Source organism: Salmo salar, chromosome 21, assembly GCF_965601325.2.
Source record: "Salmo salar chromosome 21, fSalSal1, whole genome shotgun sequence".
In the NCBI taxonomy this organism is placed as follows: domain Eukaryota; kingdom Metazoa; phylum Chordata; class Actinopteri; order Salmoniformes; family Salmonidae; genus Salmo; species Salmo salar.
The window spans coordinates 42,595,001-42,613,386 of NC_138311.1; the positions used below are offsets into that span (position 1 = coordinate 42,595,001).

General features: G+C 42.8%; 1 protein-coding gene across 1 annotated transcript in view; it reads right to left on the bottom strand.

Moving 5' to 3' along the window:
- The window catches only part of LOC106582339 (tumor necrosis factor-inducible gene 6 protein), a 21,213-nt gene extending 14,715 nt beyond the window's left edge, over positions 1 to 6,498 (bottom strand). Inside the window, exon 1 of the mRNA XM_014165327.3 lies at positions 6,154 to 6,498. Coding sequence (XP_014020802.1) covers positions 6,154 to 6,253 — 100 coding nt within the window. The 5' untranslated portion in view covers positions 6,254 to 6,498. The remainder of the gene's footprint in view (positions 1 to 6,153) is intronic.
- Between the last annotated feature and the right edge of the window lie 11,888 nt (positions 6,499 to 18,386).

Consider the following 18,386-nt stretch of genomic DNA (forward strand, 5'->3'; position numbering starts at 1 on the left):
CCTCTGGAGAGCCCTGCGGTTGCAGATGGTGCAATTGCCATACCAGGTGGTGATACAGCCTGACAGGATGCTCTCAATAGCGCATTTGTAGAAGTTTGTGAGGGTCTTAGGGAACAAGTGGAATTTCTTCAGCCTCCTGCGCCTTCTTCACCACACTGTCTGTGCGGGTGGGCCATTTCTTGTTGTCAGGGATGTGCACGCCGAGAAACTTGAAGATTTTCACCCTCTCCACTCCCCGTCAATGTGGATGGGAGTGTGCTCTCTCTGCTGTCTTCTGAAGTCCACGATCAGCTCCTTCGTTTTGTTGACGTTAAGGGAGAGGTTATTATCCTGGAACCACTCCGCCAGAATCCTTACCTCCTCCCTGTAGGCTGTCTCGTTGTTGTTAGTAATCAGGCCTACTATTGTTGTATCATCTGCAAACTTGATGACTGAGTTGGAGACGTGTGTGACTACACAGTCATGGGTGAACAGGGAGTACAGCAGGGGGCTGAGCACCCACCCTTGAGGGGCCCCGTGTTGAGGATCAGCGTAGCGGAGGTGTTATTGCCTAACTTTACCACCTGGGTTGGCCCGTCAGGAAGTCCAGGACCCAGTTGCACAGGGCAGGGTTCAGACCCAGGGCCCCAAGCTTAGCGATGAGCTTGGAGGGCACTATGGAGTTAAAGACTGAGCTGTAGTTGATGAACAGCATCTTTACATAGGTATTCCTCTTGTCCGGACACGATAGGGAAGTGTGCAGTGCAATGGCGATCTGTAGGGGCAATATGGGTGTCGGGTAAGGTGTAGGGAATATGTTCCGTCACTAGCCTCTCAAAGCCCTTCATGATGACAGAAGTGAGTACTACGGGGAGGTAGTAATTTTATTGGATGACTGTCCTTCATATTCCATTCAGCCAGCTCAACGTAACATTGATAGATTTAGGCTACTACATGATACTAAAATGTTCCCTATACTCATCATGAGGTTGCTACAACCTAGCCTATGAATGAAAGTTTACAATGTAGGTGCACAGGTCGCACACTCTTGCCTGCATCTAGCTGATCTAGGGTGTAAGCATTAGTCTAACAGTTGCAAACGAGAGTTTCTATTGGACAAATTCAGGTATGTATATCCCTGTTTCATTCCGTTTAAGAAACGTTTTTCAACAGAACCTTCATATCATAACCACTAACCGCTACACACAGCCTACATTGTTGTCGCCATATTAACTAGCTAATGTCATAGTCAACATAGATACTAGAACTAATGCTACACCCCCAATAATATCTGCTAAATATGTGTATGTGACCAATAAAATTTGATTTGATTTGATAGTAAACCCACTAAAATCATGTAGTACAGTGTAAGGTCAGCAAGCAGTTTGGCAGTTACACCGGCGGGTCCCGGTGTCAATAGATTAATGAAACAAAAGCTTATCTTGACTTGGAAGAGTTCCAGTGTTGGACAGTCATAGCTAGCTAGATAACATAGTATCTCTGTCTGTTTGAGCTGGTTGTTTGAGTAGGCCAAACTAGCTAGCTGCAATCACTAGCTAAGTGAAAGTTAAAAAAACAATACAGTAAATTATAGATATCTCTCCCTCTACCTCTCTTGCTTCTCCTTCATTTTTAAATAAATAAATTTGTTCAAAGCTGTTCAACTATTGACCTTCTCTCTCTCCCCCGAGTCAACTACTCACCACATTTTATGCATGGCAGTGCTAGCTAGCTGTAGCTTATGCTTTCAGTACTAGATTCATTCTCTGATCCTTTGATTGGATGGACAACATGCCAGTTCATGATGCAAGAGCTCTGATCGGTTGGAAGACGTCCTACAGAAGTTGTCATAATTACTGTGTAAGTCTATGGAAGGGGGTGAGAACCATGAACCTCCTAGGTTTTGTATTGAAGTCAATGTACCTAGAGGAGGACAGAAACTAGCTGTCCTCCAGCTTCACCATGGTGCAACCCTACAGAGTGCTATTGAGGCTACTGTAGATCTTCCTTGTGTTTTAATCAATTATTTGACTACATGTGAATACATTTAGTATATCTAAAAAGGATAACTTCATGATAATGTTTCACTATTTTTATTTGTATGAAATTTACAGAGGAGGATGGTCCTCCCCTCCTCTGAGGAGCCTCCACTCCTGTAAACACTCCAGCCAGCTGGTCTGCACATGCTCTGAGGACACGGCTTGGGATGCCGTCTGGGCCGGCAGCCATGTGAGGGTTAACGCGTTTAAATGGCCACTGAGAACGAGAGCTCACAGTCCTCGTGAGCGGCGGTGGCCTGAGTCGGCAGCACTGTGTTTTCCTCGAAATGGGCGAAGAAGGTGTTTTTCTTGTCAGTCAACGCTGCCATCACCATCAAAGCACTACAGTGAGACACATATGCTACCACTGCCTGTGTAGTCTCCCACTGCGACAACTACAACAATACGTATCCAAGCAACAGGAAACAAGCAGAAAAGATTCTGTTTTACAAGATTGGAGGCATCTTTCTCAGGGAGCTAGCGCAAGCAAAGTGGCTTCAGACTAAGAAGTCCAAAGCGGAAGAAAAGAAACACGAAACACACCCGGTGGATAGGCCAAACTCTTTCAACTTTAACATGTTGTGGCTGGATAGAAACCCTTAGGACAGAAGCTTAGTGTTTGTAATCTCCCTGTTGGAAGTGGCCATTCCCTATGGGGAGTCCTCCTTTGAGGCTGTTTTGATATCACGCATGCATGACCTTGTAGGACTTGGAGTGCACTCCAAATTAACTACGAACTAATGTTTTCACCTACTAGTCAAACTGTCCCTCCAAGGTGCCTTGTGAGGTGGTGCCTTGTTCTCATTATGAGCCCAGAGTGTGGTGTATCTCACTATTAGCAGAACCAAATGATATAGGGGAGGTTTGGGTCACATGACATATTACTGTAAACATGCAGTTAAGTTTGTGTGTTCCAGATGGGTGTAGGTCTGGTGGGCAAGTCGAGCTCATTAACACTTATCTGAAGAAGCCTTTACGACATATTCCATTGAAATGGGTTGGGGCACTATAACATTATTAGAAAATAAACACATTGGTCTATAAACTGAGAGTTTCAAGGGGAGATGTTATAGCAGTCTCTGTGTTACACAACAAATGTGCAGTCTTCAAACTGATATAACACTCTGTCCTTGTTCTTTCATTGCTACAGTGGTGTAAAGTACTTCAGTAAAAATACTTTAAAGTACTATTTAAGTAGTTCTTTTTAGGTATCTGTACTTTACTATTTATATTTTTGACTACTTTTACTTCACTACATTCCTAAAGAAAATAATGTACTTTTTACTCCATACACTTTCCCTGACACCCAAAAGTACTCGTTACATTTGCAATGCTTAGCAGGACAAGAAAGTGGTCCAATTCACTCACTTATCAAGAGAACATCCCTGGTCATCCCCACTGCCACTGATCTGGAGGACTCACTAAACACAAATGCTTTGTTTGTAAATGATGTCTGCGTGTTGTAGTGTGCCTCTAGCTCAGTGGCGGTTCTAGACCATTTCAACTGGGGGGGCCAAGCTGGGGCCAGTTGTACTGTTAGAGGGGCCAGTTACATTAGACGTTATTGTTGTCATATCATTTTCTTCACTGCATTGCAGGCATTAGCAGGCAAAAGACCATGTTCATAATCATTAGAGTTCTGCGTTGCCACTGTCTAATAACGGATGTAAAAAAAAAACGAACGACAGTTGTAGTGTGCCATTAGCTATCTGTAAATGACTCTAGCTATCTGTAAATGATGTCTGAGTGTTGTAGTGTGCCACTAGCTATCTGTAAATGTCTCAGTGTTGTAGTGTCTCTAGCTATCTGTAAATGATGTCTGAGTGTTGTAGTGTGCCTCTAGCTATCTGTAAATGATGTCTCAGTGTTGTAGTGTGCCTCTAGCTATCTGTAAATGATGTCTGAGTGTTGTAGTGTGCCACTAGCTATCTGTAAATGATGTCTGAGTGTTGTAGTATGCCTCTAGCTATCTGTAAATGATGTCTCAGTGTTGTAGTGTGCCTCTAGCTATCTGTAAATGATGTCTGAGTGTTGTAGTGTGCCTCTAGCTATCTGTAAATGATGTCTCAGTGTTGTAGTGTGCCTCTAGCTATCTGTAAATGATGTCTGAGTGTTGTAGTGTGCCTCTAGCTATCTGTAAATGATGTCTGAGTGTTGTAGTGTGCCTCTAGCTATCTGTAAATGATGTCTCAGTGTTGTAGTGTGCCTCTAGCTATCTGTAAATGATGTCTCAGTGTTGTAGTGTGCCTCTAGCTATCTGTAAATGATGTCTCAGTGTTGTAGTGTGCCTCTAGCTATCTGTAAATGATGTCTGAGTGTTGTAGTGTGCCTCTAGCTATCTGTAAATGATGTCTGAGTGTTGTAGTGTGCCTATAGCTATATGTAAATGATGTCTCAGTGTTGTAGTGTGCCTCTAGCTATCTGTAAATGATGTCTGAGTGTTGTAGTGTGCCTCTAGCTATCTGTAAATGATGTCTGAGTGTTGTAGTGTGCCTCTAGCTATCTGTAAATGATGTCTCAGTGTTGTAGTGTGCCTCTAGCTATCTGTAAATGATGTCTCAGTGTTGTAGTGTGCCTCTAGCTATCTGTAAATGATGTCTCAGTGTTGTAGTGTGCCTCTAGCTATCTGTAAATGATGTCTCAGTGTTGTAGTGTGCCTCTAGCTATCTGTAAATGATGTCTGAGTGTTGTAGTGTGCCTCTAGCTATCTGTAAATGATGTCTGAGTGTTGTAGTGTGCCTCTAGCTATCTGTAAATGATGTCTGAGTGTTGTAGTGTGCCTCTAGCTATCTGTAAATGATGTCTGAGTGTTGTAGTGTGCCTATAGCTATCTGTAAATGATGTCTCAGTGTTGTAGTGTGCCTCTAGCTATCTGTAAATGATGTCTCAGTGTTGTAGTGTGCCTCTAGCTATCTGTAAATGATGTCTCAGTGTTGTAGTGTGCCTCTAGCTATCTGTAAATGATGTCTCAGTGTTGTAGTGTGCCTCTAGCTATCTGTAAATGAGGTCTCAGCGTTGTAGTGTGCCTCTAGCTATCTGTAAATGATGTCTGAGTGTTGTAGTGTGCCTCTAGCTATCTGTAAATGATGTCTCAGTGTTGTAGTGTGCCTCTAGCTATCTGTAAATGATGTCTGAGTGTTGTAGTGTGCCTCTAGCTATCTGTAAATGATGTCTGAGTGTTGTAGTGTGCCCCTGTCTAACTATAAATAAAGAAATTATTTAAAAAAGAACATTGTGCCATCTGATTTTCTTATTATAAGTAATTTGAAATGATTCATACTTTTACTTTTGATACTTAAGCATATTTTTGCAATTAGATTGATTTTTGAAACTTAAGTATATTTAAAACCAAATACTTTTAGACTTTTACTCAAGTAGTATTTTTCTGGTTGACTTTTACTTGAGTCATTTTCTACATAGGTATCTTTACTTTTACTCAAGTATGACATTTTGGTACGTTTTACACCACTGCAATGCTATGCCCTAAACTGAACACTGAAATAATGTTCTGAAGTTTGCACAGCTTTCTTGTTCATGTGTGTTTCTTGTCCCTCAGACAAAATGTTCAGTCATAAATATGTCAGTCTCCAACTCTACCCCTTCCTTACCTGAACACATATCATAGTGCTATGTGCCATTTAATAATGTTACATAACTGTAAAGATTATGTAGGCAAAGTGTTATCAGGGAAAATGCTAATGTTTACAACCTTATCAATAGCCTATGTTGTGCAAGATTGTGAGAGTATGTTGAAGATAAAGCGCTGTTAGAAAAGTGAACATAAAGTAATAATTTTCTGACATATGGGAACGATAATTAGCCTAAATTAGGATAAATAAAAAAAAAAACAGTTTTGGACACATCAAAGGGAAACCGGCGCCTCTTATGGGTCTTCGTCCAAGCGACCCACCTTTTTGAAAGATCCAATGTGGCATAGTGGTGCTAAATATTACAACTGAACATTCCACAACCATCTTGTAAAATACAAACACAGAAAACTTTCAGGAGAACGTCCTACAGAATGCCAATGTTTGCAATTGTTGGCATGCATAAAAGTTACTTCCGAAATGAATACTTGTTGAAAAGCAGCCAAATGATTTAAGGCTCCCAAAGTAACAAAGAAAGCGTGACTTACCCAGCCATATGGAGTTATGAAATACTCCATTTCTGAAGCCCCAGGTTTGCGCTTCTTTCAAGAAGAACCCAATGGCCCAGATGACAGCGAAGACTCGCATCCTCCTCTTGTAGAGATCAGAGCTGTGCGCTGCGTTTGATGTCCTCTGGCCAGCTGCTACCGTTGGCGCTGTGCTAGCTGCTCATCTGACAACTGGCGTTTTAAAATGTTAGAGCCAATTTATGCTTGATCCGAAATGTGGTCAGAGGTGCCGTGTGGATGGTGTGACGCAATTGCGGAACCTCTGGAGGCATGCAGAAGCCAAATTGACTCGCGTGCACCTCTCAAATTTTAACCCAGCTGTGTTGCAACATCACCTCCTGGAAGCTGAAAATGTCCGTTATTCCATTGCCGGAATACTCACCAGATATGTCACTCATTGGGCATATCTCAAATCAATTCAAATTATATTTGTCACATGCATTGAATACAACAGGTGTAGACCTTACCATGAAATGCTTACTTATTAGCCCTTAACCAACAATGCAGTTCAAGAAATAGAATTAAGAAAATATTTCCTAAATAAACTAAAGTAAACAATAAAATAAAAAGTAACTCAATACAATAACAATAAAGCAGCAGAGGTAACTCCCTTTCCCGTGGTGGTCCTCATGAGAGCCAGTTTCATCATAGTGCTTGATGGTTTTTGCAACTGCACTTGAAGAATCTTTCAAAGTACTTGACATTTTCCAGATTGACTGACCTTCATGTCTTAAAGTTGTCATGCCCTGATCTGTTTCACCTGCCTTTGTGATTCTCTCCACCATCCTCCAGGTGTCACCCATCTTCTCCATTATCCCTTGTGTATTTATACCTGTGTTCTCTGTTTGTCTGTTGCCAGTTCGTTTTGTTTGTAGGATCTACAAGCGTTTTGTTTCCCTGCTCCTGCCTGTTTTCCTGCTCCTGTTGTCTATTATCCCGGTTCCGACCATTCCGCCTGCCCTGACCCTGAGCCTGCCTGTCGTCCTGTACCTTTGCCCCACTACTCTGGATTACCGACCTCTGCCTAACCTAACTCTGAGCCCGCATGCTGTCCTGTACCTTACACCCTTTCTGGATTATTGACCCCTGCCTGCCTTGACCTGCCGTTTGCCTGCCCCTGTTCAAGGTATAAACTTTTGTTTTCTTCAACACTGTCTGCACCTGTGTCATACTTTAAAACGTGATAAAAGTAATGATGGACTGCCTTTTCTCTTTGCTTATTTGAGCTGTTCTTGCCCTAATATGGACTTGATCTTTAACCAAATAGGGCATCTTCTGTATATACCACCCTGCTGTACCTTGTCACAACACAACTGATTGGCTCAAACGCATTAAGAAGGAAATAAATTCCACAAATTAACTATTAAGAAGGCACACCTGTTAATTGAAATGCATTCCAGGTGACCACCTCATGAAGCTGGTTGAGAGATTGCCAAGAGTGTGCAAAGCATTCATCAAGGCAAAGGTTGGCTACTTTGAAGAATCTCAAATATAAAATATATATATTGATTTGTTTAACACTTTTTTGGTTACTACATGATTCCATATGTGTTATTTCATAGTTTATGTATTTCATTATTATTCTACAATGTAGAAAATAGTAAAATAAAGAAAAACCCTTGAATGAATAGTTGTGTCAACTTTTTACTGGTACTGTATATTTTATAATATTTCTAAATATTTCCAATAACAGAACTTACAGTTGACCGGGGCATCTCCAGCAGGGCAGAAATTTGACTAATTGACTCGTTGGAAAGGTAACATCCAAGACAGTGCCACGTTGAAAGTCACTGAGCTCTTCAGTAAGGCAGGCCATTCTACTACAAATGTTTGTCTATGGAGATTGCATGGCTGTGTGCAACGTCAAACAGCTGTGTGCAACTGTTTGTCGGGAGCTTCATGAAATGGGTTTCCATGGCCGAGCAGCTGCACACAAGCCTATGATCACCATGCGCAATGCCAAGCGTCGGCTGGAGTGGGGTAATGCTCGCCACCATTGGCCTCTGGAGCAATGGAAACGCGTTCTCTGGAGGTACGAATCACGTTTCACCATCTGGCAGTCCGACGGACGAATCTGGGTTTGGCGGATGCCAGGAGAACGCCACCTGCCCCAATGCATATGGCCAACTGTAAAGTTTGGTGGAGGAGGAGTAATGGTCTGGGGCTGTTTTTCATGGTATTGGCTAGGCCCCTAAGTTCCAATGAAGAAAAATCTTAACGCTACAGCATACAATGACCTTCTAGACGATGCTGTGCTTCCGACTTTGTGGCAACAGTTTGGGGAAGGCCGTTTCTTGTTTCAGCATAGCAATGCCTGTACACAAAGCGAGGTCCATACAGAAATGGTTTGTCGAGATCGGTGCGGAAGAACTTGACTGGCCTGCACAGAGCCCCGACCTCAACCCCATCAAACACCTTTGGAATGAATTGGAACGCCGACTGTGAGCCACGCCTAAAGGCCCAACATCAGTGCCCGACCTCACCAATGCTCTTGTGGCTGAATGGAAGCAAGTCCCCGCAGCAAGTCCCCATTCCAAAATCTAGTAGATAGCTTTCCCAGAAGAGTAGAGGCTGTTATAATAGGAAAGGGTGGACCAACTCCATATTAATGCCCATAATTTTGGAATGAGATGTTCGACAAGCAGGTGTCCACATACTTTTGGTCATGTAGTGTATGTGACGTACAGAACAATTAATCGTCATTGTTTGCAGCTTTGACAATAAAGTTGTATGCCCTGTTGACGTCTTTAATTTTTAAAATGTTATACCTGCTATACTAAATGTCTACAGAGTTTGTGTGTTTTCGAATTGAAAGGACCAGTATGTGTTAACCTCGAATACACAATCTCAGAGCTAACATGCTATTACATTGAAAGTTTCCCTGAGTCATCTGCGATAAACAGATGTTGTAACACTATTATAATTATATCCTCCCACATGTTCTGGGATTGTGTGTGTGGGACAGTTATACTGTCCAACAATAAGATCTGCCTACATTCTAGGCATGTGTTCTTTACACTGTCCAGAGTCCCACTGCATGGGCCTGTGTGGTCATTGTGAACTACAGCCCAGTAAACGCACTACAACATGAAACACATGAGGTTGGGTGTCGAGGAGAGAGGGATAAGGGAGTCTTTGTTTCCAGGCTGTTTTAACTGTGATGACACTCCATGACTAACATCCTGCCATCTCTGTGTGCCAAACTGGAGGAGGTGGCGTCTCTCTCTCTCTCTCTCTCTCTCTCTCTCTCTCTCTCTCTCTCTCTCTGCACCAGACCTGGGTTCAAATAGTATTTATTTTCTTTAAACAAAATCTACCACAAGTGCCAGGTGGGTGGGGTTTGCACTTTTGGGACTATCCCATTGTTTCATTGCGCCCGCCAATCTCAATCGAGCACAGTTTAAAGGCCCAAGGTGAATGTTGAACTTTTGTTGCACACATATCCAAATGATGCTGCGTACTATTTTGTGCAATAACGCTGTCAGTGTGTTTGAAGCGTAAGAGCTTTCATTGTCTGCTTATATGCCCCCTTTATATATCTTACAGTTCTGACTTGGTGTACAGGGAGAATACTGTAAGAACGGCCCATGTCCTGAATCCTATCGCTGTACATTTCAAAAGTGCTGAACAAATAGTTATATTGACTACATTTGTCCAAGCTCGCTCGTTAATGGCTTTATCGAAGTTACGGATTGCGTCTTATCTGCTCGGCGTCCCCTTATGCCATAGTTTTTACATCTCAATTGTCAGGAGAAACCCCATTTGTTTAAGCAAGTCAGCCATACTACTAGCCATATCAGCTACACTACCGGTCAAAAGTTGTAGAACACCTACTCATTCAAGGGTTTTTCTTTAGCTGTCATCAAGGCAAAGTGTTGCTATTTGAAGAATCTCAAATATAAAATATATTTTGATTTGTTTAACACTTTTTTGCTTATTACATGATTCCATGTGTGATTTCATAAGTTTTGATGTCTTCATTATTATTCTGCAATGTATAAAATAGTAAAAATAAAGAAAGCCCTTGAATGAATAGGTGTTCTAAAACTTCTGACTGGTAGTGTATGTTTTTTTAAAAAGGCAGTGAATGAGGCTGAATGAACTGCTTCGCTGCCAGACAAGGCTCTACTGATAGCCAGCTGTAGTAGTGGTAAGGATTCACTCCATGGTGCTGAAAAGAAAGCTCTGCTATTGGAACAACTTTATGTTGGCCCCAACAGTTTGTGGGCACTGTTTGTCACCGTTATAGTGCAATAATGTTTAGTGTTGTGTAGTGCCTTTGCTGGCATGAATCAATTTTTTGTTGAGTTTGCCCCACTAAGTCTTACATGCTAAAATCGCCACTGGTAACAATTAAGTACAGTTGAAGTCGGAAGTTTACATACACCTTAGCCAAATACATTTAAACTCAATTTTTCACAATTCCTGACATTTAATCCGAGTAAAAATTCCCTGTTTTAGGCCAGTTAGGATCACCACTTTATTTTAATAATGTGAAATGTCAGAATAATAGTAGAGAGGAGGATTTATTTCAGCTTTTCTTTCTTTCATCACATTCCCAGTGGGTCAGAAGTTTACATACACTCAATTAGTATTTGGTAGCATTGCCTTTAAATGGTTTAACTTGGGTCAAACGTTTCGTGTTGCCTTCCACAAGCTTCCCATAATAAGTTGGGTGAATTTTGGTCCATTCCTCCTGACAGAGCTGGTGTAACTGAGTCAGATTTGTAGGCCTGCTTGCTCGCACATGCTTTTTCATTTCTGCCCACACATTTTCTATAGGATTGAGGTCAGGGCTTTGTAATGGCCACTCCAATACCTTGACTTTGATGTCCTTAAGCCATTTTGAAATACATCCACAGGTACACTTCCAATTGACTCAAATTATGTCAATTAGCCTATCAGAAGCTTCTAAAGCTATGATCATTTTCTGGTATGTTCCAAGCTGTTTAAAGGCACAGTCAACTTAGTGTATGTAAACTTCTGACCCACTGGAATTGTGATACAGTGAATTATAAGTGAAACAATCTGTCTGTAAACAATTGTTGGAACAATTGTGTCATGCACACAGTAGATGTCCTAACCAACTTGCCAAAACTATAGTTTGTTAACAAGAAATTTGTTGAGTGGTTGAAAAATGAGTTTTAATGACTCTAACCTAAGTGTATGTAAACTTCCGACTTCAACTGTACCTTACTGCAATAATAATGCAAACCTTCTGTTTAGAAAGTCCTGTGTAGATTGTGTTTTCAACCAGCATGTATCAGGAAATAACACTTACCAAATTTGTTCACAGTTTTACAGTGTTAGTTTCTTCAGCTGTTGTACAATATGGTACAAAACATATGAAAAACTGAAGTATTCAAATGAAAACAAATATTACTTGAACCTTGGTAGGAAGACAACATGGCATGGGGACATTGTGTCAAACGTAGTGTTTTCTTCTCTATCCCAAGGTGGGCCCCTCTAGGGTTTCCATCCGTGCTGAGATCATGCTGATAGTAGCCTAACTGCAAGTGTGTCTCTCCTAGAGAGGAGGTCAACATAAAGTCAACAGCGACTTCAACACATCTTTTTTTAAGATCCTTGGTCATATGATGTAAATGCATTTCCTAAACTGTAACACAGGGCAATGGGTGCACATGTGGTTCCCCTCAAACTTGTCAGAGGTTTATTTTGTCCATCTGTAACAGCCTGTCAGTGCCAGATATGTACATGATGTACATTAAAAGTATGAAGTGTATGAAGGGCTCCCGAGTGCAAGAGGCGTCACTGCAGTCCCTGCTTCGAATCCAGGCTGTATCACATCTGGCTGTGATTGAGAGTCCCATAGGGCGGTGTACAATTGGCCCAGCATGGTCCATGTTTGGCCGTCATTGTAAATAGGAATTTGTTCTTTAACTGACTTGCCTAGTTAAAAAAAAAAAAAAATGTATTGCTTGATACTCTCGCCATCCAGCAGATGGTGATAAAAGACAATGTACTGGGACACAGAGAGGGAAAAACTGTTTCTATCTCAAGGCCATCAGACTGTTTTTTTATTTAACCTTTATTTAACTAGGTTATTTAACTCAGTTAAGAACACATTCTTAAATACAATGACAGCCTTGGAACAGTGGGTTAACTGCCTTGTTCAGGGGCAGAACGACAGATTTTTACCTTGTCAGATCAGGGATTTGATCTAGCAACCTTTCGGTTACAGGCCCAACGCTCTAACCACTAGGCTACCTGCCGCTGTTAAACAGCCATCACTGACACAGAGAGGCTGCTGCCTACATGCAGACTCGGAATCATTGGCCACTTAAATAAATGGATCACTAGTCACTTTAATAATGGCATATCTTGCATTACTCATCTTATATGTATATACTGTGTTCTATACCATCTACTGCATCTTGCCAATGCCGCCCAGTCATCGCTCATCCATATATTTATATGTACTTATTCTTATTCCATCCCTTTACTTAGATTTGTGTGTATTAGGTAGTTGTTGTGTAATTGTTAGATTACTTGTTAGATATTACTGCACTGTCGAAACTAGAAGCACAAGCATTTTGCTACACTCGCATTAAGATCTGCTAACCATGTGTACGTGACCAATACAATTAGATTTGATTCTGTTTATGAGTGAGGTTAGCGTACGTCATCGGCCATTGTTACTCCAGAGATGTCATGTCCCATAATGTCCAGCGTGTAGAGCCAAATGATAACAGATATCATCCTGCCTAATAAAAGGAGAGAGCAACAACATGGCTTTTTGCATAGTTCTCCGTCTATTCTCTCTGTATTATCTGTTAGGTCGATCTACCTCTGTCTTTGCCATCCCAGGACATATAAGTGAATATGATATGAATTAAGAGACAAATGGTCAAGGTTAATGCTACCCAACTCAAAATCTTTGACTTGTCTCTGTGTTAGTTTAACTGGACCTATGTGTGTGTGTGTGTGTGTGTGTGTGTGTGTGTGTGTGTGTGTGTGTGTGTGTGTGTGTGTGTGTGTGTGTGTGTGTGTGTGTGTGTGTGTGTGTGTGTGTGTGTGTGTGTGTGTGTGTGTGTGTGTGTGTGTGTGTGTGTGTGTGTGTGTGTGTATGCATGTGCGTCAACATTTACAAAGGTAGATGTAATTCCTGTGATGGACCTCTCACATCTGGATTGATGCAGGTAGACAATACAAGCATTCAAAAACAGAGGGACAATTCAGTCACAGAAGCATGACGTTCTGGTAAACTAATGGGCTTGTTATGGCTCACAGGGCTTTTGTGAAAGAGATTTGTAACATGCTCTGTTGAACACTACAACACAGTTGGCACGATGGGCGCGGGCATGGGAGCGCAGAGGGATATGCATGGAAGCGTGTGGATGCCAATTGTGGGGCCAAGGGCCTGGTTATGAAGGAGGAACACACACACACACACACACTGACACACACATGCACTTTAGTGACACAGCATTGTTCAATGTGACTGGTCTAGGGAAAGGCCTTTATGCTTCTGGAACGTCAACATTAAACCACAGATAGAACAATGAGACAGATATCTCACTGGATGTATACATGGGAAACATCCGGTTGGCATTTCCACTCACTGCCAAATATGGTAGTGAGAGGATGCCCACTGGGGGGCAGTGGGAGAAAATTGAACAAGATGGATTTTGGCAGACATTCTGATTGGATTTTGGCAGACATTTCTTTTTCATTAATTAAACATTTGATCTCAAAACAGTTTTCTGTTCACAAAACTAAAATCTGTTATGAACAGAACGGACTAAGTATTGTAGACTTCACCCTTTGCAAAAGTAAAAAAAAAAAATTGCGTTGTTTAGAAGGAGTGCCAAGGCAAATTGAGTTATTACACACGAGCACTTCACAGAGTAGGCGTTCCCTAACGAAAATATGCAGATGTATACTAGAACGCGCCAATAGGATCTCACTAGCGCGTGCTTGGCTCTGCCCACCTCCTTGCTTGTTCTGCCCACTTCCTTGGATAAGGATAAGCTTTAAAAAAAGCATGTTGAAATGTGAGTGTTGACTTTGCATGTGTGCTTTCCTCTTTTTCGAGGAGATGGGATTGGGTAGAGTAACATTAGGACAGACAGACCATTGAGTGATGAGTGAGTTGTTATGTGGAATTTCCCTCCGAGGAATCAAATGATAGTGTCTCGCTTTGAGAAGCTCATTTAACATTCCTCTAATTCCAATCATGTTAGTGATTGTCAGTTATTGAATTTCTTCTTGGAAGCGGGAGTACAGTTTGCCTGGCCCCAACCAAACGCATAAGCTCTCGTTGTACTGCGTGGTCGAGGTCCGGGGCTATAAGTACAGCTAGAAACAGTATTAAAAATAGCAGATACTTCCAGATGGTGACCTGCTGACGCTGTGAGTCATTGGTCAGTGCTCAGGATGTAGGGTGGAAGTCATTGGCCAGTGCTCTCCCTCAGGATGTAGGGTGGTAGTTGTTGGTCAGTGCTCTCCCTCAGGATGTAGGGTGGTAGTTGTTGGTCAGTGCTCTCCCTCAGGATGTAGGGTGGTAGTTGTTGGCCAGTGCTCTCCCTCAGGATGTAGGGTGGTAGTTGTTGGCCAGTGCTCTCCCTCAGGATGTAGGGGATTACGACTGGACTGAGCCATCTTGAGACTTCTGAGGTGAGAGATGGGAAGTGAAGAAGTTGAACAGAGCTGAAAGAGTGTAGGAATGGAAAGAGGATGTGTAGAGAGTGGACAGAGGAGAAAGAGGAAATTAAGCGATAACCTATTAGACAGCAGAGAAGTTAAAACAAAAAGGGGATGTAGGAATGGAGAAAAGAAACAGGGTAGAAGTGAGGTCAGGTGTCCAATGGGAGCAGGTTTCTCAGAGGAGTGTGATGAGAGGTGAGATGTCAAGGTCCAGAGAGGACACACTTTCACACCAGCCTGCTACTGCCACACACACAGGTTATGTTCTTCTATCGTCGTGGGGACCTAAAATGAATTTCCATTCAAAATCTTACTTTCCCTAACCCTAACCATAACCCCTTACCCTAATTCTAACCCTAAACCTAACACATCAGCTTAAAATAGCCTTTTTCCTCATGGGGACGTGGGAAATGTCCCCACGATGGAGAATTTTTCTTCTTTTACTATCCTTGTAGGGACATTAGGTCCCCACAAGGATAAAATAACCACACACACACACACACACACACACACACACACACACACACACACACAAGCTTCTCTTCCTCTTCCTTATCCACCAGGCATTATGCAAAGACAAACATGAAACATGCCGGTCTGATCAGCCTCAAGGATATAAAGTAGCAGTTCCCTTCCTGCACAAAATTACTTATACTATTAACATCAGCCCTTTCAATCCCCCTCATCACACTGCAGACCCACAGTCAGCTCCATTCTACATCACACTGCAGACCCACAGTCAGCGAGTCTACATCACACTGCAGACCCACAGTCAGCTCCATTCTACATCACACTGCAGACCCACAGTCAGCTAGTCTACATTACACTGCAGACCCACAGTCAGCTAGTCTACATTACACTGCAGACCCACAGTCAGCTAGTCTACATTACACTGCAGAGCCACAGTCAGCTAGTCTACATCACACTGCAGACCCACAGTCAGCTCCATTCTACATCACACTGCAGACCCACAGTCAACGAGTCTACATCACACTGCAGACCCACAGTCAGCTCCATTCTACATCCCACTGCAGACCCACAGTCAGCTAGTCTACATTACACTGCAGACCCACAGTCAGCTCCATTCTACATCACACTGCAGACCCACAGTCAGCTCCATTCTACATCACACTGCAGACCCACAGTCAGCTAGTCTACATTACACTGCAGACCCACAGTCAGCTAGTCTACATCCCACTGCAGACCCACAGTCAGCTCCATTCTACATCACACTGCAGACCCACAGTCAGCTTCATTCTACATCCCACTGCAGACCCACAGTCAGCTAGTCTACATTACACTCCAGACCCACAGTCAGCTAGTCTACATCACACTCCAGCCCCAGTCGGCTTCAGTCTACATCACACTCCAGCCCCACAGTCAGCTCCATTCTACATCACACTGCAGACCCACAGTCAGCTAGTCTACATCACACTCCAGCCCCAGTCAGCTTCAGTCTACATCACACTCCAGCCCCACAGTCAGCTAGTCTACATTACACTCCAGACCCACAGTCAGCTAGTCTACATTACACTCCAGACCCACAGTCAGCTAGTCTACATTACACTCCAGACCCACAGTCAGCTAGTCTACATTACACTCCAGACCCACAATCAGCTAGTCTACATTACACTCCAGACCCACAGTCAGCTAGTCTACATTACACTCCAGACCCACAGTCAGCGATTCAATCAAATGTATTTATAAAGCCCTTCTTACATGAGCCGATGTCACAAAGTGCTATACAGAAAACGAGCCTAAAACCCCAAACAGCAAGCAATGCAGATGTAGAAGCACGGTGGCTATGAAAAACTCCCTAGAAAGGCAGGAACCTAGGAAGAAAACTAGAGAGGAACCAGGCTCTGAGGGGTGGCCAGTCCTCTTCTGGCTGTGCCGGGTGGAGATTATAACAGTACATGGCCAAGATGTTCAAACGTTCATAGATGACCAGCAGGGTCAAATAATAATAATCACAGTGGTTGTAGAGGGTGTGCAACAGGTCAGCACCTCAGGAGTAAATGTCAGTTGGCTTTTCATAGCCGGTCATTCAGAGTTAGAGACAGCAGGTGCGGTAGAGAGAGAGTCCAAAACAGCAGGTCCGGGACAAGGTAGCACGTCCGGTGAACAGGTCAGGGTTCCATAGCCGCAGGCAGAACAGTTGAAACTGGAGCAGCAGCACGGCCAGGTGGACTGGGGACAGCAAGGAGTCATCAGGTCAGGTAGTCCTGAGGCATGGACCTAGGGCTCAGGTCCTCCGAGAGAAGAGAAAGAGAGAAAGAAAGAGAGAATTAGAGGGAGCATACTTAAATTCACACAGAACACCGGATAAGACAGGAGAAATACTCCAGATATAACAGACTGACCCTAGCCCCCCGACACAAACTATTGCAGCATAATTACTGGAGGCTGAGACAGGAGGGGTCGGGAGACACTGTGGCCCCGTCCAACTATACCCCCGGACAGGGCCAACCAGGCAGGATATAACCCCACCCACTTTGCCAAAGCACAGCCCCCAAACAGTGGCTAGTCTGCATCACAATCCAGACCCACAGTCAGCTAGTCTACATCACACTCCAGACCCACAGTCAGCTAGTCTACATCACACTCCAGTGTAGTCGATGAAGCTTAATTAAAGTATTGATTGTTAAAGAGGCTAGACATCTAATCCTCAAAGCTGATTGGGCCAGATCATTCAGAAGCTAGATTTTTTTTTCCTTCACTGTTGGACACATTGCATAGGCCTCAGTAGTTGTCCTTTACTGTTCAACACACTAGTACACTGACCTTGGGGGGAGGGGGGGGGGGGGGGGGTAGATCAGCTTTAATATTGCACATAGATTGTGGATTCTATCAATATAATTGTCTGCATAATTTCTAATCCCCCATATACAGTGCCTGGTATTCAGACCCAGTAGTGACCTGTCGTTCAGGGAAGCTAGGCCTGTTTTGAGCCCCACAATTTTAGCTAAAAAATGTAATATATCAGTTTGCAAACAATGTAAAAAACAACATCGAAAGCTGCAGTACAAAAAATAAAATAAAAATAATAATAATAATAAAAATAATAAATGCATGAAATGAAATGAAATGTATGCATTCACTACTGTGAGTCGCTCTGGATAAGAGCGTCTGCTAAATGACTAAAACGTTTAAAAAAATGCATACAAACATGGTCTCTTTTTTGTTTTCTTGAGTAAGGCAGCTCCAAAATGCAGGTGTTTCAGCCGAGCTCAGTGCTTTCTGTGGTGGTGGGACAGCCAGGGGAAAATACGGAGCGTAGGTGTTGGTAATGTTCTCTAGTTGCACCATGATTATCTCAGTGTTCTGTCACTCATGGGGACAGTATGTCACCGCCAAGTCTAAGTGTAGAACTAAACATTTCAAGCCCCTTTGGAGCTGCCATAGAGTTACATTAGAAGTGCCCATCCAAGAAGGCTCAAGGTCATTGGCCACAGATAAAATGACGTCAAATCACATTATATCTACAGTAGATTTGATTGGACATGTCAACATCACACCTTCAAAATCTTAGCTAGCAGTCATCA